General features: G+C 47.0%; 1 protein-coding gene across 4 annotated transcripts in view; it reads right to left on the bottom strand.

Annotated features, from left to right (window-relative positions):
* ATL1 (atlastin GTPase 1) overlaps positions 1 to 16844 on the bottom strand; it is a 67376-nt gene extending 50532 nt beyond the window's left edge. The window contains exons 1-2 of one of the 4 annotated variants that reach the window (XM_040333904.1): positions 16720 to 16844; positions 7681 to 7860 (exon numbers count right to left, since the gene is read on the bottom strand). In XM_040333904.1, coding sequence (XP_040189838.1) covers positions 7681 to 7714 — 34 coding nt within the window. In that variant the 5' untranslated portion in view covers positions 7715 to 7860; positions 16720 to 16844. Of the gene's footprint in view, positions 1 to 7680; positions 7861 to 15987; positions 16039 to 16719 lie in introns of those variants that run through there. The other 3 variants (XM_040333906.1, XM_040333905.1, XM_040333903.1) reach the window with 3 other exon arrangements.
* Between the last annotated feature and the right edge of the window lie 3893 nt (positions 16845 to 20737).

The raw sequence follows: 20737 nt of genomic DNA, 5'->3' as shown, positions 1-20737 counted from the left end.
GTAGCCTTTGCGACGCGTAAAGTTGCCCCTGGGTCTATGAGGCGCAGCTAATGTTAAGTATGGCCTTCGTTCCCGCGTCGAAATTTAAAAAAGTATGTCGTTTGCGTAAGTCGTCCGTGAATGGCGCTGGACGCCATTTACGTTAACGTCGAAACCAATGACATCCATGCGACGTCATTTAGCGCAATGCACGTCGGGAAATTTTAGGGACGGCGCATGCGCAGTACGATCGGCGCGAGAACATGCCCAATTTAAATGATCCACGCCCCCTACCTGGATCATTTGAATTAGGCGGGCTTGCGCCGGAAAATTTACGCTACGCCGCCGCAACTTTACAGGCAAGTGCTTTGTGAATCAAGCACTTGTCTGTAAAACTTGCGGCCGCGTAACGTAAATGAGATACGTTACGCCGCCGCTGTTTTACGCCAGTCTACGAGAATCTGGCCCACTGAATCTTTCTAACGGAGACATAGACAGCAATAAAAACTTGACAGAGGTTCTAGCACCTGACCCCTCAATCCAAAACTGAAAAAAAAGTTTTAACTGTAGATACACATTAAAGCGACCTTCAACCAAAAACAAAACAAAAAAACAAGCAACTTATTTGCCTCTTCCTCTCCCATAATTAGATTTTTTTGTGCTGCAGCACTTCCTCTTTTCTTGTCTAGATGAGAATGGCAGTGCGCTTTTGGAGACTCACAAAGATCTCACAGATATGGAAGTCTCGGACTTCAGGTTGTCTGCACAACCTGGCAGAGGCGGCTCTTTAATTAGGCAAATCAGGTGGTCGCCTAAGGCCTCACACTCACAGGGGCCTTGCGGCCGCCTAACTTACCCAATGCAGTACCCCAGTTTTGAGGGACAGGAGACCTTAAGGCTGCTGTGCTCAGGCAGCGTTAAAAGCCCTGACTCAGGAGCAGGGCCGCCAGCGTCCCTAACAACCAGTGAATATCGGTGACACCACCCCTTGTAATGTCAATGACCCAGCATGCCCTCAGTCAATGACGTCACAAGGGGGCAGGTTCACCAGGTGACATCAACGGGTGGCCCCGCCCCTTGGTTATTAAAAAAGCAGGATCTGGGGGCCACCTTGTTAAAAAGCACTTCCAGATTCCGAAAATCCCCCTGCCCGCAGACCCCACAACCACTGCCCAGGGTTGTGGGGAAGAGGCTCTTGTCCTTGAATTATTTTTCCCATCAAGGGTGTGAGTGGGGCCCCATGTCAAGCTTTGCCTAAGTCCTCACAAAGCCTAGAGTCGCCTCTGGCCACAGGTCTTTGCCAGGTCCCAAAGGCCGGGCAGAGTCCTTCGGCACATACATTTTATTACCAAAAGTATTGGGGCATCTGCCTTTACACGCACATGAACTTTAATGAAATCCCAGTCTTAGTCCGTAGGGTTCAATATTGAGTTGGCCCACCCTTTGCAGCTATAACAGCTTCAACTCTTCTGGGAAGGCTGTCCACAAGGTTTAGGAGTGTGTCTATGGGAATGTTTGACCATTCTTCCAGAAGCACATTTGTGAGGTCAGGCACTGATGTGGATGGGAAGGCCTGGCTCACAGTCTCTGCTCTAATTCATGCCAAAGGTGTTCTATCACGTTGAGGTCATCCATGTCTTTATGAACTTTGTTGAAGAGTTGAAGCTGTTATAGCTGCAAAGGGTGGACCCACTTAACAGTGAAAGAGGGATGGTAGAACCAGCGCTACGGATCTAATATTTCCAAGATGCTGCTAGTAGGTGTGTGCAAATAATATAGGTGGCATTAACAGTGAACCCTACGGACCAAGACTGGGATGCCATTAAAGTTCAGGCTCATGTGCTGGATTTTCACAGAAGGTGGCACTGATGAGGGGGGATGGGGCCAGCATTACAGGGACTCTTTAACTACTATAATACCGGGCACTTTCACCCCCTTCCTGCCCAGGCCAATTTTCAGCTTCCAATTGCGCGGTCATGCAACACTGTACCCATATGAAACTTTTATAATTTTTTTTCGCCACAAATGGAGCTTTCTTCTGGTGGTATTTAATCGCCGCTCGGTTTTGAATTTTTTGCAAAAAAAAGGGTTTCTTATTTTCTGTTATACAATTTTGCAAATAAGCAAGTCTTCTCCTTCACTGACGGGCACTGATGAGGCGGCACTGATGGGAACTGATGAGGTGGCACTGATGGGCACTGATGATGAATCACTAATATTCAGTAATGATAGGCAACACTGATAGGCCCTGTACACACGAGAGGATATCCGTTGGAAACAGCGGACATTTCTGCTCCCGATTTTGATCTGATGGGCTGTACACACCATCAGATCAAAATCCCCGCGGAAAACATACGCGGTGACGTGGCCGCGCCGTCGCCGCGACGTGCGCGACCCTGGAAGGTAAATACTTCCACGCATGCGTCGAATCACTTCGACGCATGCGAGGGATGGGGATCACTTGGACTTATCCGGTGAGTCTGTACAGACGACCGGATCAGTAAGACGGACAGGTTTCCAGCGGATAGATTTCTTAGCATGCTAAGAAATTTTTATCCGCTTGAAAACCGTCGGCTGGAGAAATGTCCGCCGAAAAATGTCCGCTAAGCCGTACACACGACCGGATTTTTCTGCTGGAACTGATCCGCGGATAAATCCCAACGGACAGATCCGGTCGTGTGTACGAGGCCATATGAGTAGCTGTTTAAATGGGGTGAGTGGCGCTGCCAATTGTGGGGTATGCCAATGAAAAAAGAAAGTGTGCTGTGTCGTACAATGTGTCAAAATTCAATTAATTTGTCGTAACGACCACTGTTATTATCTTATAGTTCCTGTAATAAAGTGAATAAGTGCTGTGCAAAACAGTGCTGTGCAAAAAAGTTAATCAAATAATTAAAGCTTAGACGCCCTCCCAGGGGGGAAACTCTCCAAGTGAGTGACCCCTTGGTGTCCGTCTAGCCACACTTAGATGAAATGAGTGAGACTTAATAAATAAATAAGTGAAAGTATATGTGAAAAGAAAACTTCAAAATAGGCCTCCTGTAAAGGGTTGCCTAGTCTCTCTCTCACGTTTATGTTAGGCTTTTCCCAGCGTAAAGTTGCCCCTGCTATATGAGGCGCAGCCAATGTTAAGTATGGCCGTCGTTCCTGCGTCAAAATTTTAAAAAGTTATTTTAAAATATATATATATATATATATTTGGTACACAGCGATTTAGCAAACAAAATGGACTTAGTGGGCCGGATTCAGAAAGAAGATACTACAGCGTATCTCCTGATACGCCGTCGTATCTCTGAGTCCGGCTGTCGTATCTATGCGCCCGATTCATAGAATCAGGTTACGCATTGATATGCCTATGATCCGACAGGTGTAAGTAATCTTAGGCTGCAATTCCAGGCCGGCCGCTAGGTGGCGCTTCCATATCTTTTACGCGTTGAATATGCTAATGAGCATTTACGCCGATTCAGAAACGAACGCCCGCCCGGCGCTTTTTTTTATGTCGTTTGTGTTCGGCTTTTTCCTGCGGAAAGTTACCCCTGCTATAGCAGGGGTAAGTGTGGCGTATCCTATGTTAAGTATGGCCGTCGTTCCCATGCCGAGTTTTGAATTTTTTACGTCGTTTGCGTAAGTCTAAGGCAAATACGGCCGGACGTAATTTACGTTAACGTCGGAACCAATGACGTCCTTGCGACGTCATTTGGAGCAATGCACACTGGGAAAATTTGCGGACGGCGCATGCACTGTTCGATCGGCGCGGGGACGCGCCTGATTTAAATAGTACACGCCCCCTAGCCGCGGAATTTGAATTCCGCCTGGGGATTTACGATACGCCGCCGCAACTTTAGAGGCAAGTGCTTTCTGAATAAAGCACTTGCTTCAAAAAATAGCGGCGGCGTAACGTAAATCAGATAGGTTACGCGGATCTAAAGATCCGCGTAACCTATCTGAATCTAGCCCAGTATTTACATCTGCATAATGTACTGGCTGCAGAGGCATAGAGGGGAGAGGTAATATCTCCATCCATTCATTCATAGGACACAGCCGTACTTCCTATATGTTATCTCTTAGCGTAATGACATCACAGAATGACATCATTGTTCTCCAGAAAAGACTAATTTTTACTGCTGTAACATTAGTTCTCTATTTAGGTGATGACATCACTACACGCCATATAGAAATAAATGTTGCACACGCCTTTTTTCGGATTAGCTCGCTTAGATATTATGATATTATTATGCTGTAATCTTGACAATTTGTAACCGTTTTTCATTGACAACATCGCTCTAAATCTGATTGGTGGACAAAAAAAAAAATGTGCTGCTAATTCTCCTTGATTTACGAAGTTGGCACAGTTAGGCCAAGGTGGCATGATATACATATAGGATTGCACTGGTTAACAGGCTGGGCGCAGCCATCACATAGGGATGGGCCAGGCAGGCCTGAGGACGCAGCATTGGTCACGGAGGGGAGGGAGAGATATCAGGGTGGCATAAATATTGCACTAGTTTTTGTGGTCAGGCTGGCATTATTGGCAGGGACAGGCTGGCATTATTGGCAGGGATAGCAGTGTACAATCTAGAAGGCATATTCTATAAAACACAATGATATTTACAATATAGGATGGTGTATAAATTGGCTGCACAAGTATTGCTGGTTTAGAGATGCACTGAAGCAGGATGCTGTGGGTATGAGTGGGTAATAGATTTGTAAAAGGATGAGCAAGCTAGAACAGGTATTGGGGGCAACACTGGTGGCAAGATGAGCTTTTAGTTATAAATGTTGTTAGTGCTGGCGGCACCCTTACAACCAATAATGTGACATGTGCCCTGCCCCCAGAGCGACTGGAGGATAGAAACCAACTGTGTAAGTACCCATTTTCCTTTATTCTTTTCAATAAAATTCAAGTAAAAGAAAGCTAGGGGGCACACTGATTTAAGAGGCCCCTAATGGTTATACCTGATGTAAGGGAGCACTGTGAAGGGGGACACCTGATGAAAGGGGGCACTCTGGTGGACACACCCGATGTAAGGGGGCACACTCATGGAGGACACATAATGTAAAGGGACACTCTGATAGGGACACCCAATTTAAGGGGGCGTGGTGATAGAGACACCTGATGAGGACACCTGATGTAGGGGCACACATGATGTAAGGGGGCATTCTGATGGGCACATCCTATGTAAGGGTGCACTATGTTGGGGACACCTGGTTTAAGGGGGCACCCTGATGGGGACACCTGTTGATAGGGAACACTCTGATGGTCATACCTGATGTAAGGGGGCACCCTGATGGGGACACCTGTTGTAAGGGAACACTCTGATGGTCATACCTGATGTAAGGGGGTACCCTGATGGGGACACCTGATCTAAGGGGACACAGTAATAGGGACACTGGATATAACGGGACAACCTGATGAGGACACCCGATGTAAAGGGGCACTCCTGTGGACCACACCTGATGTAAGGTGCCACTCTGATGGGGACACCTGATGTACGGGCCACTCTGATGGGGAAACCCAATGTACAGGGCACACTTTATGTAGGGGGTATTCTGATTGACACACCTTATGTAAGGGGGCACTGTGTTGGAGACACCTGATGTAAGGGCGCACTCTGATGGGGACACCTGATGTAAGTAGGCACCTGATGGGGACACCTGATGTACTGGGCACACATGATGTAGGGGGGCATTCTCATGGACACACCCGATGTCAGGAGGCACTGTATTGGGGACATTCGATATAAGGGAACGCTCTGATGGGAATACCTTATGTAAGAGGGCACTCTTATGATCACACCCAATGTAAGGGGGCACTCTGATGGGGACACGTGACGTGAGGGGGGCACCTGATGGGGACACCTGATATAAGGGGCACAAATGATGTAAGGGGGCATTCTGATGGGCACACCCGATTTGAAGGAGGCACTGTGTTGGGGACACCAGATATAAGGACACACTCTGATGGGGACACCTGATGTAAAGGGGCGCTCTGATGGGGACTCCTGTTGTAAGGGTACACTCTGATGGTCATACCCGATGTAAGGGGGCACCCTGATGGGGACACCTGATCTAAGAGGGCACAGTAATACGGACACTGGATATAACTGCACACTCTGATGAGGACACCTGATGTAAAGGGGCACTCTTGTGGACCACACCTGATTTAAGGCAGCACTCTGATGGGGACACCTGATGTACAGGGGCATTCTGATGGAGACACCTGATGTACGGGGCCACTCTGATGGGGACACCTGATGTACAGGACACACTTTATGTAAGGGGGCATTCTGATGGACATACCTTATGTAAGGGGGCACTGTGTTGGGGACACCAGATATAAGGACACACTCTGATGGGGACACATTATGTAAGAGGGCATTTTGATGGTCACACCTATTGTAAGGGGGCACTCTTATGGGGATACCTGATGTAAGGGGGCACCTGATGGGGATACCTGATATAAGGTGCACACATGATGTAACGGGGCATTCTGATGGGCACACCCAATGTAAGGAGGCACTGTGTTGGGGACACTAGATATAAGGACACACTCTGATGGGCACACCCATTGTAAGGAGGCACTGTGTTGGGGACACTAGATATAAGAACACACTCTGATGGGGACACCTAATGTAAGGAGGCACTGTGTTGGGGACACCAGATTTAAGGACACACTCTGATGGGCACACCCATTGTAAGGAGGCACTGTGTTGGGGACACCAGATATAAAGACACACTCTGATGGGCACACCCATTGTAAGGAGGCACTGTGTTGGGGACACCAGATATAAGAACACACTCTGATGGGGACACCTAATGTAAGGAGGCACTGTGTTGGGGACACCAGATATAAGGACACTCTCTGATGGGGACACCTAATGTAAGGAGGCACTCTGATGGGGACATCTGGTGTAAGGGGGCACTCTGATGGGGACACCTAATGTAAAGGGACAATAGATGCAATGGAAGCACACTGGAAAAAGACACTAATTATTATTGAAATGATATGGAGATTGTACATTGTTTATTAATAGATATGCATACATGCTAGAATCCGAGTCTTAGCACAATCATGAGATTCAGACCTCTGCTGGAAGAATATTTTACTGACCAGTCCTCCTTAGAATTTGAATTCATTACCCCTGGTATAAAGTATTATGAGCATAAGACCTAAGTAGCAATAATGGACTAAAATTGGAATCTGTGGAATAGGACCAGTGGGGGGTGTCCTGGGACTGGCAGCACTGAGGCAGTAATGAACACAAAGGCCGTCATAAATAAGAGATGAACACCGGCTGGGTACATGGATGACATTATTTCATAGAAAAATCTTGCCTATCGCAGCAGCATCCTGAAAGGCAGATCCCTATCGGTGACACTGCATCTTTAAACAAGACGCCGAGTGCCACCTAGCTGGTAAAGAGTTCTGCAGCAGCTGAGGTCCTGGAATTTCCCTGGTGGCTCCATCCGTTTTATTGCATATACACAACATCTACGAAATGCAAATCTAGCTTCTCTTTTAATTTTGGTATTGCTCTTGTTTCTGAACAAGCTGTAGGCTGCATGCCGCTCATACACACAACAAGAAACCATGCAGATACAATGGATTGAGTCTGGAACACACCCTGGCCAGGAGCTGCAGACTACCTGTGCCCCCCTTTAATCCCAGGAGACCCCCATGGATTGTGATGTCACACTCACCCCAGCTGTTTCTCTCTTTTCGGTTCCTGGCCATGGCAGGGGTGAGGCTGTGGGCGGCTGTAGGCAGTTTGGAGCTTTGGTGATGGAGCCTGGGCTGATTCTGCAGGATGAGAGATGCTCGGAGAAGGAGGAGGAGGAGGAGGACCAGTCACATGATCAGGACGGCTCAGTGCAATGATGCTATACATATACACAGAGATAGAGCATCACACACCGTAATACACATTGGAATGAACTGCAAAGGGTTAGAATTAGTATTGTGTAAATACATACAGGGGAAATATCAGGTGCAACAGATCTTTATAAGTCTGTTTTTTGGGGGAGGGGTTTTAATTGATGGCAAAAATAATCCAGGAATATCTATTTGGCCAATCTGTTGTCATCTGTCCCAAGAGATTTGTCCTTGCAAATGATCCCTACTGTAAACGGCCTTTAACATTTATCTCGGATCATTACTGTTTTCTGTGGATGCTCCCTCCTCGTCTGATCGTGTATTTGCCCTTTAACCACTTCCAGTCTGGTCAAGTTCTCCCATTCCTACACATACACATACATACACACAGTGGCCCGGATTCACGTACGGCCGCTCTACGTTGCGTGGGCGTAGCGTGCCGTATTTACGCTATGCCTCCGCAACTTAGGCCTTGTACACACGGACGGACTGTCCGATGAAAAAGGTCTGCCGGACCGTTTTCAGCGGACAGTCGTCTGGCCGATTTCTGTTTGATGTGTGTACTCACCATCAAACAGAAATCCGCACGTACAGAATACGCGGTGACGTGGCCGCGCCGTCGCCGCGACGTGCGCGGCCCTGGAAGGTAAATACTTCCACGCATGCATCGAATCACTTCGACGCATGCGAGGGATGGCGGTCGATCGGACATGTCCGGTGAGTCTGTACAGACGACCGAACATGTCCGACGGACAGGTTTCCAGCGGACAGGTTTCTTAGCATGCTAAGAAATTTTTGTCCGCTGGAAAACGGTCGGCTGGACAAATGTCCGCCGGAAAACGGTACGATAGGCCGTACACACGACCGAACTTGTCTGCTGAAACTGGTCCGCGGACAAGTATCAGCGGACAGATCCGGTCGTGTGTACGGGGCCTTAGAGAGGCAAGTGCTGTATTCACAAAGCACTTGCGTCCTAAGTTACGGCGGCGTAGCGTAAATGGGCCGGCGTAAGCACGCGTAATTCAAAGTAGGCTGGTAGGGGGCGTGTTGTATTTAAATGAGGCTTGACCCCATGTAGATGCATGGCCGAACGAACGGCGCATGCGCAGTATCACGTCGTATTTACGCCCAAAGATACGTCGGCTCAATGCCTGTTACGTGAACGTAACTTACACATAGCCCTATTCGCGTACGACTTACACGAACGACGTAAAAAGATACGCTTGTTCTGACGTCCATACTTTGCATGGGCTGCGCCACCTAGAGACCAGCTTTATCTTTACGCCGGCGTATGTCTTACGTAAACGGCGTAACTAATTGCGACGGGCGTACGTACGTTCGTGAATCGGCGTATCTTGCTCATTTACATATTCAACGCGGAAATCAAGGAAGCGCCACCTAGCGGCCAGCGTAATTATTGCAACCCAAGATACGACGGCGTAGGAGACTTACGCCGCTCGTATCTTGACCAAATCTATGCGTAACTGATTCTATGAATCAGGCGCATAGATACGACGGCGGCCATTCGGACTTACGACGGCGTATCTGGAGATACGCCGTCGTAAGTCTTTGTGAATCTGGTCCACAGTATATATATGTATATATATTTTTAACATAAGAGATTAAAACATAGGGCCAGATTCACAAAAGGGATACGACGGCGTATCTGCTGATACGCCGTCGTATCTCTGTTTCTATCTATGCGACTGATTCATAGAATCAGTTACGCATAGATATCCCTAAGATCTGACAGGTGTAATCGTTTTACACTGTCGGATCTTAGGATGCAGTGCCGCGGCTGCCGCTGGGGGGAGTTTGCGTCGTAAACCAGCGTCGGGTATGCAAATTAGCAGTTACGGGCGATCCACGAAACTTTTTCCCGTCGTTACGTCGCCGCAAGTGTTAGTTTGCTGTCGCAAAGATAGGGCACCTTTTACAAAGTGGAAAATTACTCCACCATGTAAAAGTATACCCGTCTTTCCCACGTCGCTTTTGAATTTTTTTAAAAAAAAAATTTTTTCCGGCGCAAGTCTTTTTTTCACGTCGCGATTCACAAAACGTCATCGCGTCGTAATTTCGCGCAAAGCACGTCGGGAAATTTGCGTCGGGAGCATGCGCAGTACGTCCGGCGCGGGAGCGCGCCTAATTTAAATGGTACCCGCCCCATTTGAATTGGCCCGCCTTGCGCCGGACGGATTTACGATACACCGCCGCAAATTTCCAGGTAAGTGCTTTGTGGATCGGGCACTTAGACAGAAAATTTGCGGCGGTGTAACGTAAATCGGTTACGTTACGCTGCGCCGCCGGACTGTGAATCTGGCCCATAATTTTTTGCTAGAAAAATATCTAGAACCCCTAATAAAATGGTGGGTGTTGCATATTTTTATATCACACAGTAACAAAAATGGTGAAAGGTTTGGTAAATAAAACATATCACAAGCGACTTCAGGAAATTAATATGTACAGTCTAGATCAAAGAAGGGAAAGGGGAGACCTTTAAATACATAAATGGGGTGAATAAGGTTCAGGAGGGCAGTCTTTTCAATATGAAACCAAGATCCAGAACACAGGGAAAGTTCAAACCTTAGAAAGTATTATTTTACTGAAAGGATAGTTGATGCTTGGAATAGTAGTAAGGTAGTAAGACAGTCAACAGTTTGTTTTCTGCATTTCAAAGCACCTCCATCTTCACTGTGGGCACGTGAAGCCCACTAGGAGTCTGTTAAGGTGCTGATAAGGTGCTGCTGGCTACCCAGCATGCACCTCTCGATCTCGCGCAGGCGCTGTATACACAGGGCAATGCAATCCTGTGGCGATGCCCACTGACTCCTGGGAACACCGACAAACATCTCCCAGGATCCAAGGAGCGGCAGGATATGATGTACGGCGCCGTGGCCGAGAGGAGGCAGATCACACAGAACAGCGTAGAAACAAGGCACACACAGTAAGTAAAAAAAGAAAAAAACATACCAAATGTTGTTAGACTTGCAGCAATATGGGTGGAACGCCGTTTTAACAAAACAAAAAAACAAAAAGAAAAAAAAGACAAGAAAAAAACTAATAAAAAATGGGCAGACTAGGTGGACTACTCCATTTCTGACATCGCTTTTCTGTGTTTCTATCGTATATGCGCAGCAGTTTTTCCCAAACACAAATTTTAGGGAAAAAATACACAAATTTATTTATTTTATTTTAATGCACAAAAACAAAATATAGAAAACGATAAAAGATGATGTTACGCCGAGTTAATAGATACCAAACATGTCACGCTTTAAAACTGCGTACAACCCTGGAACTATAGTACCTAAAAATCTCCAGAGGCAACGCTTTAAAAGCCTTTACAGGTTGCCAGTTTAGAGTTAAACAGGAGGTTTGGTCCTAGAAATATTGCTCACGGCGATACCGTACATATGTGTACGTGACTGATGCATGCACTTGCCTACGCGCACGAGCATAGCGGAATGTGGTCACTTTAAAAAAATATATATATTTCTTATTAAATATTTTTTTTAATCTGTCCCTTTTAGTGTTTTTTTTTTTCTAATCACATCCCTTGTGACAACAATAAGCAGTGACAGGTCTTCTTTACTGAGACACCTGGGGTTTATTAGACTCCAGGGGCCAGATCCGCACTGATACGCCGGCGTACTTATAAATTACCCGCGTCGTATCTTTGGTTTGAATCCTCAAACCAAGATACGACGGCATCTGGGTTAGATCCGACAGGTGTACGTCCTCGTACGCCTTTCGGATCTAAGATGCAATACTTCGGCGTCCGCTGGGTGGCGTTCACGTCATTTTGCGCGTCAGGTATTCTCTTACGTCGTCTCTAGTTGGCTTTTTCCGGCGTATAGTTAAAGCTGCTTTTTTGCGGCGTATAGTTAGATTTGCCATGTTAAGTATGGCCGTCGTTCCCGCGTCGAAACTAGAATTTTTTTTTTTTTTTGTGTAAGTCGTCCGTGAATCGGGATGGACGTAAGTCACGTCTAAGTTTAAAAAATGACATCCTTGCGACGTCATTTCGCGCAATGCACGGCGGGAAATTTAGAAACTAAGCATGCGCAGTTCATTTGGTGCGGAGACGCGCTTCATTTAAATGAATCACGCCCCCTAATCGCCGATTTGAATTCCGCCGCCAGAGATACACTACGCCGCTGTAAGTTACGGCGCAAATTCGTTGTGGATTTGAAACAAAGCCAAGTAAGTTACGGCGGCGTATCGTATCTTAGATACGCTGCGCCGGTGCAGATCTATGTGGATCTGGCCCCAGGTGTCTTCTTTGGCCTCCAAAGCATCAGATAACATCAAGATCGGTGTGGTCTGATGCCCCTTTCCCCAGTAGTCTCCACACACTACAGGCTGCCTGCAAAAAACTACAGGAGGGGGTGGAGACAAGACCAGTCCCCCTACACAAGGAGAGTGATCAGCAGTGACCGGTCTTTATTACAGGAAGTTTCTGCACAGAAGCAAAGTCTCATGCCGCGTACACACGACCGTTTTTCGTGTTAAAAAATGAAATTTTTAATGGTCTAGAAAAAAACGACGTTTTTTTCAACGTGGTTGTTAAAACGGCCTTGCCTACACACGATCGTGGGAAAAAAATGCTCTAGCAAAGCGCGGTGACAAACAACACGTACGACGGCACTATAAAGGGAAAGTTCCATTCGGATGGCGCCACCCTTGGGGGCTGCTTTTGCTGATTTACTGTTAGTAAAAGACGATTCGCGCTTTTCAGTCTGTTACAGCGTGATGAATGTGCTTACTCCATTATGAACGCTAGATTTACCAGAACTAGCGCTCCCGTCTCATAACTTGCTTCTGAGCATGCACGTTTTTTTCACGTCGTTAAAGCCCACACACGACCATTTTTTACAACGTTAAAAACGTCGTGAAAAATTTGAGCATGTTCTAAATTTTTAATGGCCATTTTTTACATCGTGAAAAATGATCTGGAGCCTTTACACAATCATTTTTAATGACATAAAAAAAAATTATTTTTTTACAACCCGAAAAACGGTCGTGTGTACGCGGCATATAGCTTTTTGAAATACCTCAATAAGAAAATATACTACATTTTGACCACTAGATGGAGCTAACGCTATAGGAATTAACCTATTAGAAAAAATATGGGTACATTTTGATCATTTTGAACAAATGCTTTTGACATTTCTCCAACTAATGTTTTATAAATAGACTCCATTGAGTTATTTCCCAACAAAACAATGATGCTGCCTTGTCTCTCAAGAACCTGCCCATGCTTCATCACATATGGCTACCCATCACATTTGGCTACCCGCTGGAGTACGCATGCAAGACACCGCCATATGCGTTCCAACACTTTTACAAATGTGAGAAAATAGCCTCTTCAAACGTAAATAGATAATCTATAATACAATTGGTCGTACCATCATCCAGAGAGTATTAGTATAAAGGAATCAGAAGATTTGTCCCCAGATCAAAGCTCCGAAACAGAAAGGAAGCGGGCAGTTGGACGAAGTGCCATAGAAGTCAATGCAGAACAAATTACCTTAGTTTCCATTGACTTCCATGGGGAAATTCGCTTTGATATGCGAGTGCTTTGGATCCCAAGAATTCTCCTGGAACATATTATGCTTGTATTCCAAGGTTCACTGTATAGTGCAAGCAGGACCAATACACAGGAAGAAGTGGCTGCTTTTGGTGCTACAGCTGAAAGGGGGAAAGTATGTATGTGAGGCCTCAGACCAGCCACCCCTGCTGCGACTTGGGATCTGACTTGTGAGACCCCAAGCCGCATGACATGTGAAATTCCATGTTAGTCAATGACAGCAGTCTTAATTAGCACTACTGCAGTCTCTCTGACTTTAGAAAAGATTCCTGTACTACTTCAAGGTGACTTCTATCTGATTTGCGCCCATAGACTTTAAAGGAAGTTGCCTCCAGGTTGAATCCTCATCTATATTGATGTGATTTGGATCCAACATTACAAGACGATTACCCAGGCAGTGCATGGCATCTTCTTGTATGCTGTTATCTCTGCATACCTGCACAAGACAAACTTGCTTCAAAGTTGCATCAAGTCACATCACGGTAGTAATCAAGTCGCCATAGTATCCATAATGCGCTATTTTCATGATTTCAGGAGAATATTGCATTATGGCCACTAGATGGAGCCGATGATCATAGGAAACAGATATATTAGACACATTATTATATAATTATTGAGTTTAACTTGTCATAAGCAGTCTTACTATGAGTGCAAAAATGGAATAACTAGTGCAAACACAAAACATGCTCAACCCCAATGCGTGCACTACAGCCCTCGCACCAGGTCCAAAGCTCTTTTGGCAATACTTCTCTTGTGAGTCACAGAACAGCACTTAGTTTTGCTCCCCTGTGATCCAAAATCAGCCCTTCAGTGGGCTAAAGTCACGGAGTCATCACTGAACCGATTCAGTCTCTGGATGTATCCTGACAATAATGTCAGGATCATCCCTGAGGCCTAATCAGCAGCTGGTTCAGCTTCTAAGTAGGCCACATAGAGACTGAGCTAGCTGATCCCGCCCCTATCCTGCCTGAGCTAGCTGGTCAGGCCCCTAACCTGCCTGAGCTAGCTGCTCCCGCCCCTATCCTGCCTGAGGTAGCTGGTCCTGCCCCTAACCTACCTGAGCTAGCTGCTCCCGCCCCTATCCTGCCTGAGCTAGCTGCTCCCGCCCCTATCCTGCCTGAGGTAGCTGGTCCTGCCCCTAACCTGCCTGAGCTAGCTGCTCCCGCCCCTAACCTGCCTGAGCTAGCTGCTCCCGCCCCTATCCTGCCTGAGCTAGCTGCTCCCGCCCCTATCCTGCCTGAGCTAGCTGCTCCCGCCCCTATCCTGCTTGAGCTAGCTGGTCCTGGCCCTAACCTGCCTGAGCTAGCTGCTCCCGCCCCTAACCTGCCTAAGCTAGCTGCTCCCGCCCCTAACCTGCCTGAGCTAGCTGCTCCCGCCCCTATCCTACCTGAGCTAGCTGCTCCCGCCCCTATCCTGCCTGGAGCTCCAGTGAGTGCTGGAGGGGGCAGAGCAGAGAGCCGGTGACTGACATGTTCATCTTTACAAGAAAGCACACTGTGGTGTCCCATATGGGTAGAGTGTTTGCTTTAGCTACACCCAAAACTGTTTATCTTAGCTTTGGAACAAATTAAGTAAATTTGTTTTTGTTTTTTTACTCTTACTGGTTCTACTGTTACCCAAGGCTCGATTTTTCTTCCCTTCCTCTTCTGAAGACAGACAATAAAATGCTGACAAGTGTTCTAGCACTCACCTACTTAAAGGATTAGTTCACCTTCGGAGCATGTTGCATATTCAACCTGTATTTAGGGTGGAACATGTTCCAGCTCCTGCCCCCCCCCCCCTGTTCCTCCTTCCCCTGTGATTGTAGACGGGGGTGCTTCTCGGGGGTGCTCCGCCCACACAATTTCCTGTGAATGAATAAACTACAAGTACAATAAACAACATCTGCCACAGCGTCAGAGAGACTTGTTGTTTCAGTGGGCTGCGGATGGCACTGATGAGCCATCTCGTAGTCCATTGACATATCCTTCGGCTTTCAAACAGACAGCCAGGGCCGGTGAAAGGATTTTTGCCAACTCAGGCAAAGGTGCATTCCCCCCCCCCCCCGGCACGTACACGCGCACACACACACACCATACATTATATATATCAGACCCCCCTCCCGCAGTATGGATCCCCCTCACTAAGAACAGACCCCCCTTCCTCAGTACAGACCACCCTCTGTCAGTATAGACCCCACACTAAGTACAGACCACCCTCCGTTAGTATAGACCCCCTGCCTCAGTACAGACACCCCATCAGTGTAGAATCCCCCTCTTAGTGCAGACACCCCAACTTTAGTGCAGACCCCCCATCAGTATAGATTTCCCCCCTTTAGTGCAGACCCCCCACTAGTATAGAATCCCCCTTAGTGCAGACCCCCACAGTATAGACACCCCCCCATAGTGCAGACTCCCCCATCAATATAGACACCCCCATCAGTATAGACACCCCCCTTAGTTCAGACCCACCATCAGCATAGGCTACCCCTCTCCCCTCCCATAGCGCCTCCCCCCCCCCCCACATGTCCATCTACTTATAATAGAGTAATAAAGTGTACAGTACAGACCTCAGAACAGCGCGGCAGCAGACGTATACACACAGCGGTGTGTGTCCCTCGGCTCCTCCTCCTCATTGTATGTAGAGCGAGGAGGAGGCGCCGTCGGCTTCAGTCCGCTCCACCGAAACAGAGCGAGGTCATATCCACAGGGCAGTGGGCGGTGATAGCGGTGCCGCTATCCAAGGGTGTCACCCCTCTGGCGGGTGTCACCCGGGTGCGGTCCGCACCCACCTAGCAATGCGTGTGTCGGGCGGGCGACTGTCCCGGTCAATTTTCCTCCCTTGGCGGCGCTGGTGCCGTAAGGCAAGTGCCCATGTTGCCTTGCATTAGCACCAGCCCTGCAGACAGCCCATACAGATATACAGTCTGAACACCTGAGGACATGTGTGCAGGAGCCCACATTGCACACTTCATCTACTAATGATGATCGCAAGTGCAAAAAAAATATGTGCATTTATTATTGTTTTTCCATAAAGACGAACCTATCCTTTAATTTAAAAAAAATACTTTGGCCTTTTTTTGCGGTGAGAAATCTCCTCTCACTTCCTGCCCTAGGAACAAACTTTTTACCCGACAGGAAGTGAAGGAATCTCTCCAAGGAAGCCTCTGATGGCAGAAAAACTTGTCAGGAGATCTATTTTTTAACCCTTCTATCAACAAAATAAATAATGGGGTTGGGTATACATACACTTTATTAAAAAATAAAATAAAAAAAAGTTTTATGAGAAGCAGAGAAAAGACCTGTGTGTCAAATGCAGTCATTGGCCACCAGATGGCGACAGACACCATAGAAGCGTATCCCCCTGAAATGCACAAGTGGTTTGCTCTCTAATCAGCGGACGGGTCTATTTCAGACTACATATAGGGGGAGAAGCCATGGTCATTCACAGTAATTTTTATCTTCGGAGAAACCAGACAAGATCACATCAGCAGGCTATAGAAGCCAATCACACGTGTGTACAGCGCCCTCTATTGGCCAGCACTACAGGAATCAATTGGCAGCACACGCTACGCTTGGAACTCTTTTTTTTTTTTTAAACAACTTTATTAGTGCTATAAATAGAAGAGACGGCATCTCGTGACTGTGGGCGGGGGAACACGGAAGTAGTATCACGTGAGCTTCTATTAGTCATCAAAACGTGCTCCCTGCTGACGTCGTATTTTTTTAATTGGTGAACTCCATGTTCGTTTTGGGCAGAACCTTGTTTTGCCCTCAGTGTTGCAATCCACACGTCAGATACTATTTATGGCTGAACACGGTGAGACAGTGATGAGCAGACACATTGGCCCAGATTCAAGAAGCACTTGCGCCCGCGCAACCATAGTTGCGCGGCGCAAGTGCTTACTTGCTCCGGTGTAACGAGTGCTCCTGATTCAGGAACCTCGTTACACCGAATGCAGCCTAGGATGTGACAAACATAAGCCTCCTTATGCCTTCACATCCCAGGCTGCATTCTTGCGTTGGCCGCTAGGGGGCGCGGCCTTTGTGATCGGCGTGTAGTATGCAAATTGCATACTACCACCGATTCACAAAAGTTGCGCGGGCCCTGCGTACGCAAGGTACGGAGTTTCCGTACGGCGCCTTTAGCATAAGGTTGCTCCTGCTAATAGCAGGCGCAGCCAATGCTAAAGTATAGCTGCGCCTCCCGCTCGCGACGTTCAAATTTGACGTCGTTTACGTAAGTGAACCGTGAATGGCGCTGGACGCCATTCACGTTCACTTACAAGCAAATGACGTCCTTGCGACGTCATTTGCCGCAATGCACGTCGGGAAAGTTTCCCGACGGAGCATGCGCTGTTCGCTCGGCGCGGGAGCGCGCCTAATTTAAATGATTCCCGCCCCCGGCGGGATCATTTACATTAGGCAGCCTTGCGCCCGGCTGCTTAGCATATTGCCCACGCAATTTACGGAGCAACTGCTCCGTGAATCGCGGGCAAAGCGCAATATTTGCGTGGGCGCAGAGAAAAAAATTTGCTCTTTGCCCACGCAAATATTGCGCGATTCTACTTGAATCTGGGCCATTGTGGGGAAAGTATACAAAATAATAGTAACCAATAAGCTTGTATAACCGCTTCAGGCCCGGAAGATTTTACCCCCTTCCTGACCAGAGCACCTTTTACAATTTGGCACTGCGTTGCTTTAACTGACAATTGTGCGGTCGTACGACGCTGAACCCAAACAAAATTTGCGTCTTTTTTTCCCCACTAATAGAGATTTTTTTGTGGTATTTGATCACCTGTGTGGTTTTTATTTTTTGCGCTATAAACAAGAAAAGTGACAATTCCGAAAAAAAAAAATACAATATCTTTAACTTTTTGCTATAATAAATATCCCAATTTTTTTCCCCCCCCCATAAAATGTTTTTTTTCTTAGTTTAGGCCGATATGTATTCTTCTACATATTTTTGATACAAAATCAGCGTATCTTTGGAGCGGCGTAGCACATCTGATATGCGCTACGCCGACGTAACATAGAGAGACTCGTACTGTATTCACAAAGCACTTGCTCCCTTTCTTGCGCCGGCATAACGTAAAATGGCCGGCGTAAGCCTGCCTAATTCGAAGTAGGAAGGAAGTGGGCGTGTTGTATTAAAATTAACCGTGGCCCCATGTAAATGCATGGCCGAACGAACGGCGCATGCTCACAATCACGTCAAATTTACTCCCAAAGATACGCCGGCTCAATGCCTGTGACGTGAACGTAACCTACGCCCCAGCCACATTCACGTACGACTTACGTAAACGACGTAAAATTCGACGCTTGTTCCGACGTCCATACCTTTGCATTACTTGCGCCTCATATAGCAGGGGTAACTTTACGCCGGACGTACGCCTTACGTAAACGGCGTAGTTTACTGCGACGGGCGCAAGTACGTTTATGAATCGGCGTATCAAGCTCATTTACATATTCAACGCCTAAATCAACGGAAGTGCCCCTAGCGGCCAGCGTAAATATGCACCCAAGATACGACGGCGTAGGAGACTTACGTCAATCGTATCTTGGCAAAATTTAGGCGTATCTTGTTTCCTGAATACAGCACATAGATACGACAGCGCATCCTTGAACTTACGCCACGTATCAACAGATACGTCGGCGTAAGTTGTCTGTGAATCAGGGCCATAGTGTCTACAAAATAGGGGGTAGTTTTATGGCATTTTTATTATTATTTATTTTTTTACTAGTAATGGCGCGATCTGCGATTTTTATTGGGACTGCAATATTGCGACAGACAAATCGGACACTGTTGACAAATTTTTGGGACCATTCACATTTTTACAGCGATCAATGCTATAAAAATGCACTAAGTACTGTATAAATGTCACTGGAAGGGAAAGGGTTAACACTAGGGGGCGATCAAGGGGTTACCTGTGTTACCTCTCTGTGTTTCTAACTGTAGGGTGGATGGGACTTACTAGGGGAAGAGAGAGATCGGTGTTCATACTTAGTATGAACACCGTCAGAGGGGGGCGGGGTCACCCAGTTACTTCACCGAGTGGCCCCACCCTCAGCTGTATAACAGCTGTCAAAGCGAGAGACACGTCAGTCAGCGGGAGCCGCCCATGGAGGCAGAGCTGCTTTTTTTTTCGGCGTCGGAGTAAGAGGTGAATGGACATCCATGGACATTTTTATTTTTTGTATTTTTTAATAAAGGACTTGTCCCGAAGTGTCTCCTGTCTTTTTTACAATTTTTGACACTTTTTTTGGTGAAATGTTAGGGGTACAATGTACCCATTACCAATTAACATAGGGGGGGCCGGGATATGGGGGTCCCCTTGTTAAAGGGGGCTTCCAGATTCTGATAAGCCTCCCACCCGCATACCCCCACAACCACCAGGCAAGGGTTTAGGACATAAGGCCCCTGTTCCCATCAACATGGGGGCAAGGTGCTTTGGGGTGGGGGGGAGAGCCCCAAAGCACCATCCCCCCATGTTGCGGGCATGTGGCCTGGTACGGTTCAGGAGGGGGGGCTCTCTCGTCCCCCCTCTTTTCCTGCGGCCTGCCAGGTTGCGTGCTCAGATAAGGGTCTGGTATGGATTTTGAGGGGGACCCCTACGCCATTTTTTTTTATTTGGCGCATGGTTCCCCTTAATATCCATATCAGAACTGAAGGGTCTGGTATGGAATTTGGGGGGATCCCCCACATACTTTTTTTTTTGTTCGGGGGTTCCCCTTAATATTCATACCAGACCCAAGGGGGCTGGTAATGGACTGGGGGGAAGGAGGGGCCCATGCCGTTTTTTTCATTGACTTTAATCTGTATTGCCGAGACCCAACAATTCATTATAGCCGCGTTCAGTCTTAAATGACTTTTTTTTCCTTTAGAAATGTCATTTTCCTGCAGTGACTGTTCTAAACACGGAAAAAATGTGCCACTTTATAGGCATACCATAGACACCCCCCAGGTACGAAATTTAAAGGAATATTTCACTTTATTGTTTTACTTTAAGCATTATTAAAATCACTGCTCTCTAAAAAAACAGTTTTTAAATCTATTTTTGCATTGATACATGTCCCCTGGGGCAGGACCCAGGTCCCCAAACACTTTTTATGACAATACAATGCATATAAGCCTTTAAAATTAGCACTTTTGATTAATAAAAAGATATTGAAACACTTTTGATTTTTCATGTTTGTGTCCCATAGTTTTTAACGGTTTTTAACGGTGTTCACGTGTTCGAACACATACTAGGAGTCCCCCCTAGTATGTCTGACAAGGGTCAGCCCCCCCCAAGTATAAGTGATACAAGGGGTATCAGT

Source organism: Rana temporaria, chromosome 13 (genome assembly GCF_905171775.1).
Source record: "Rana temporaria chromosome 13, aRanTem1.1, whole genome shotgun sequence".
NCBI classification, from domain to species: Eukaryota; Metazoa; Chordata; class Amphibia; order Anura; family Ranidae; genus Rana; species Rana temporaria.
Note: the sequence above shows the minus strand (reverse complement) of the source record. Positions and strands in the feature narration are given on the sequence as shown.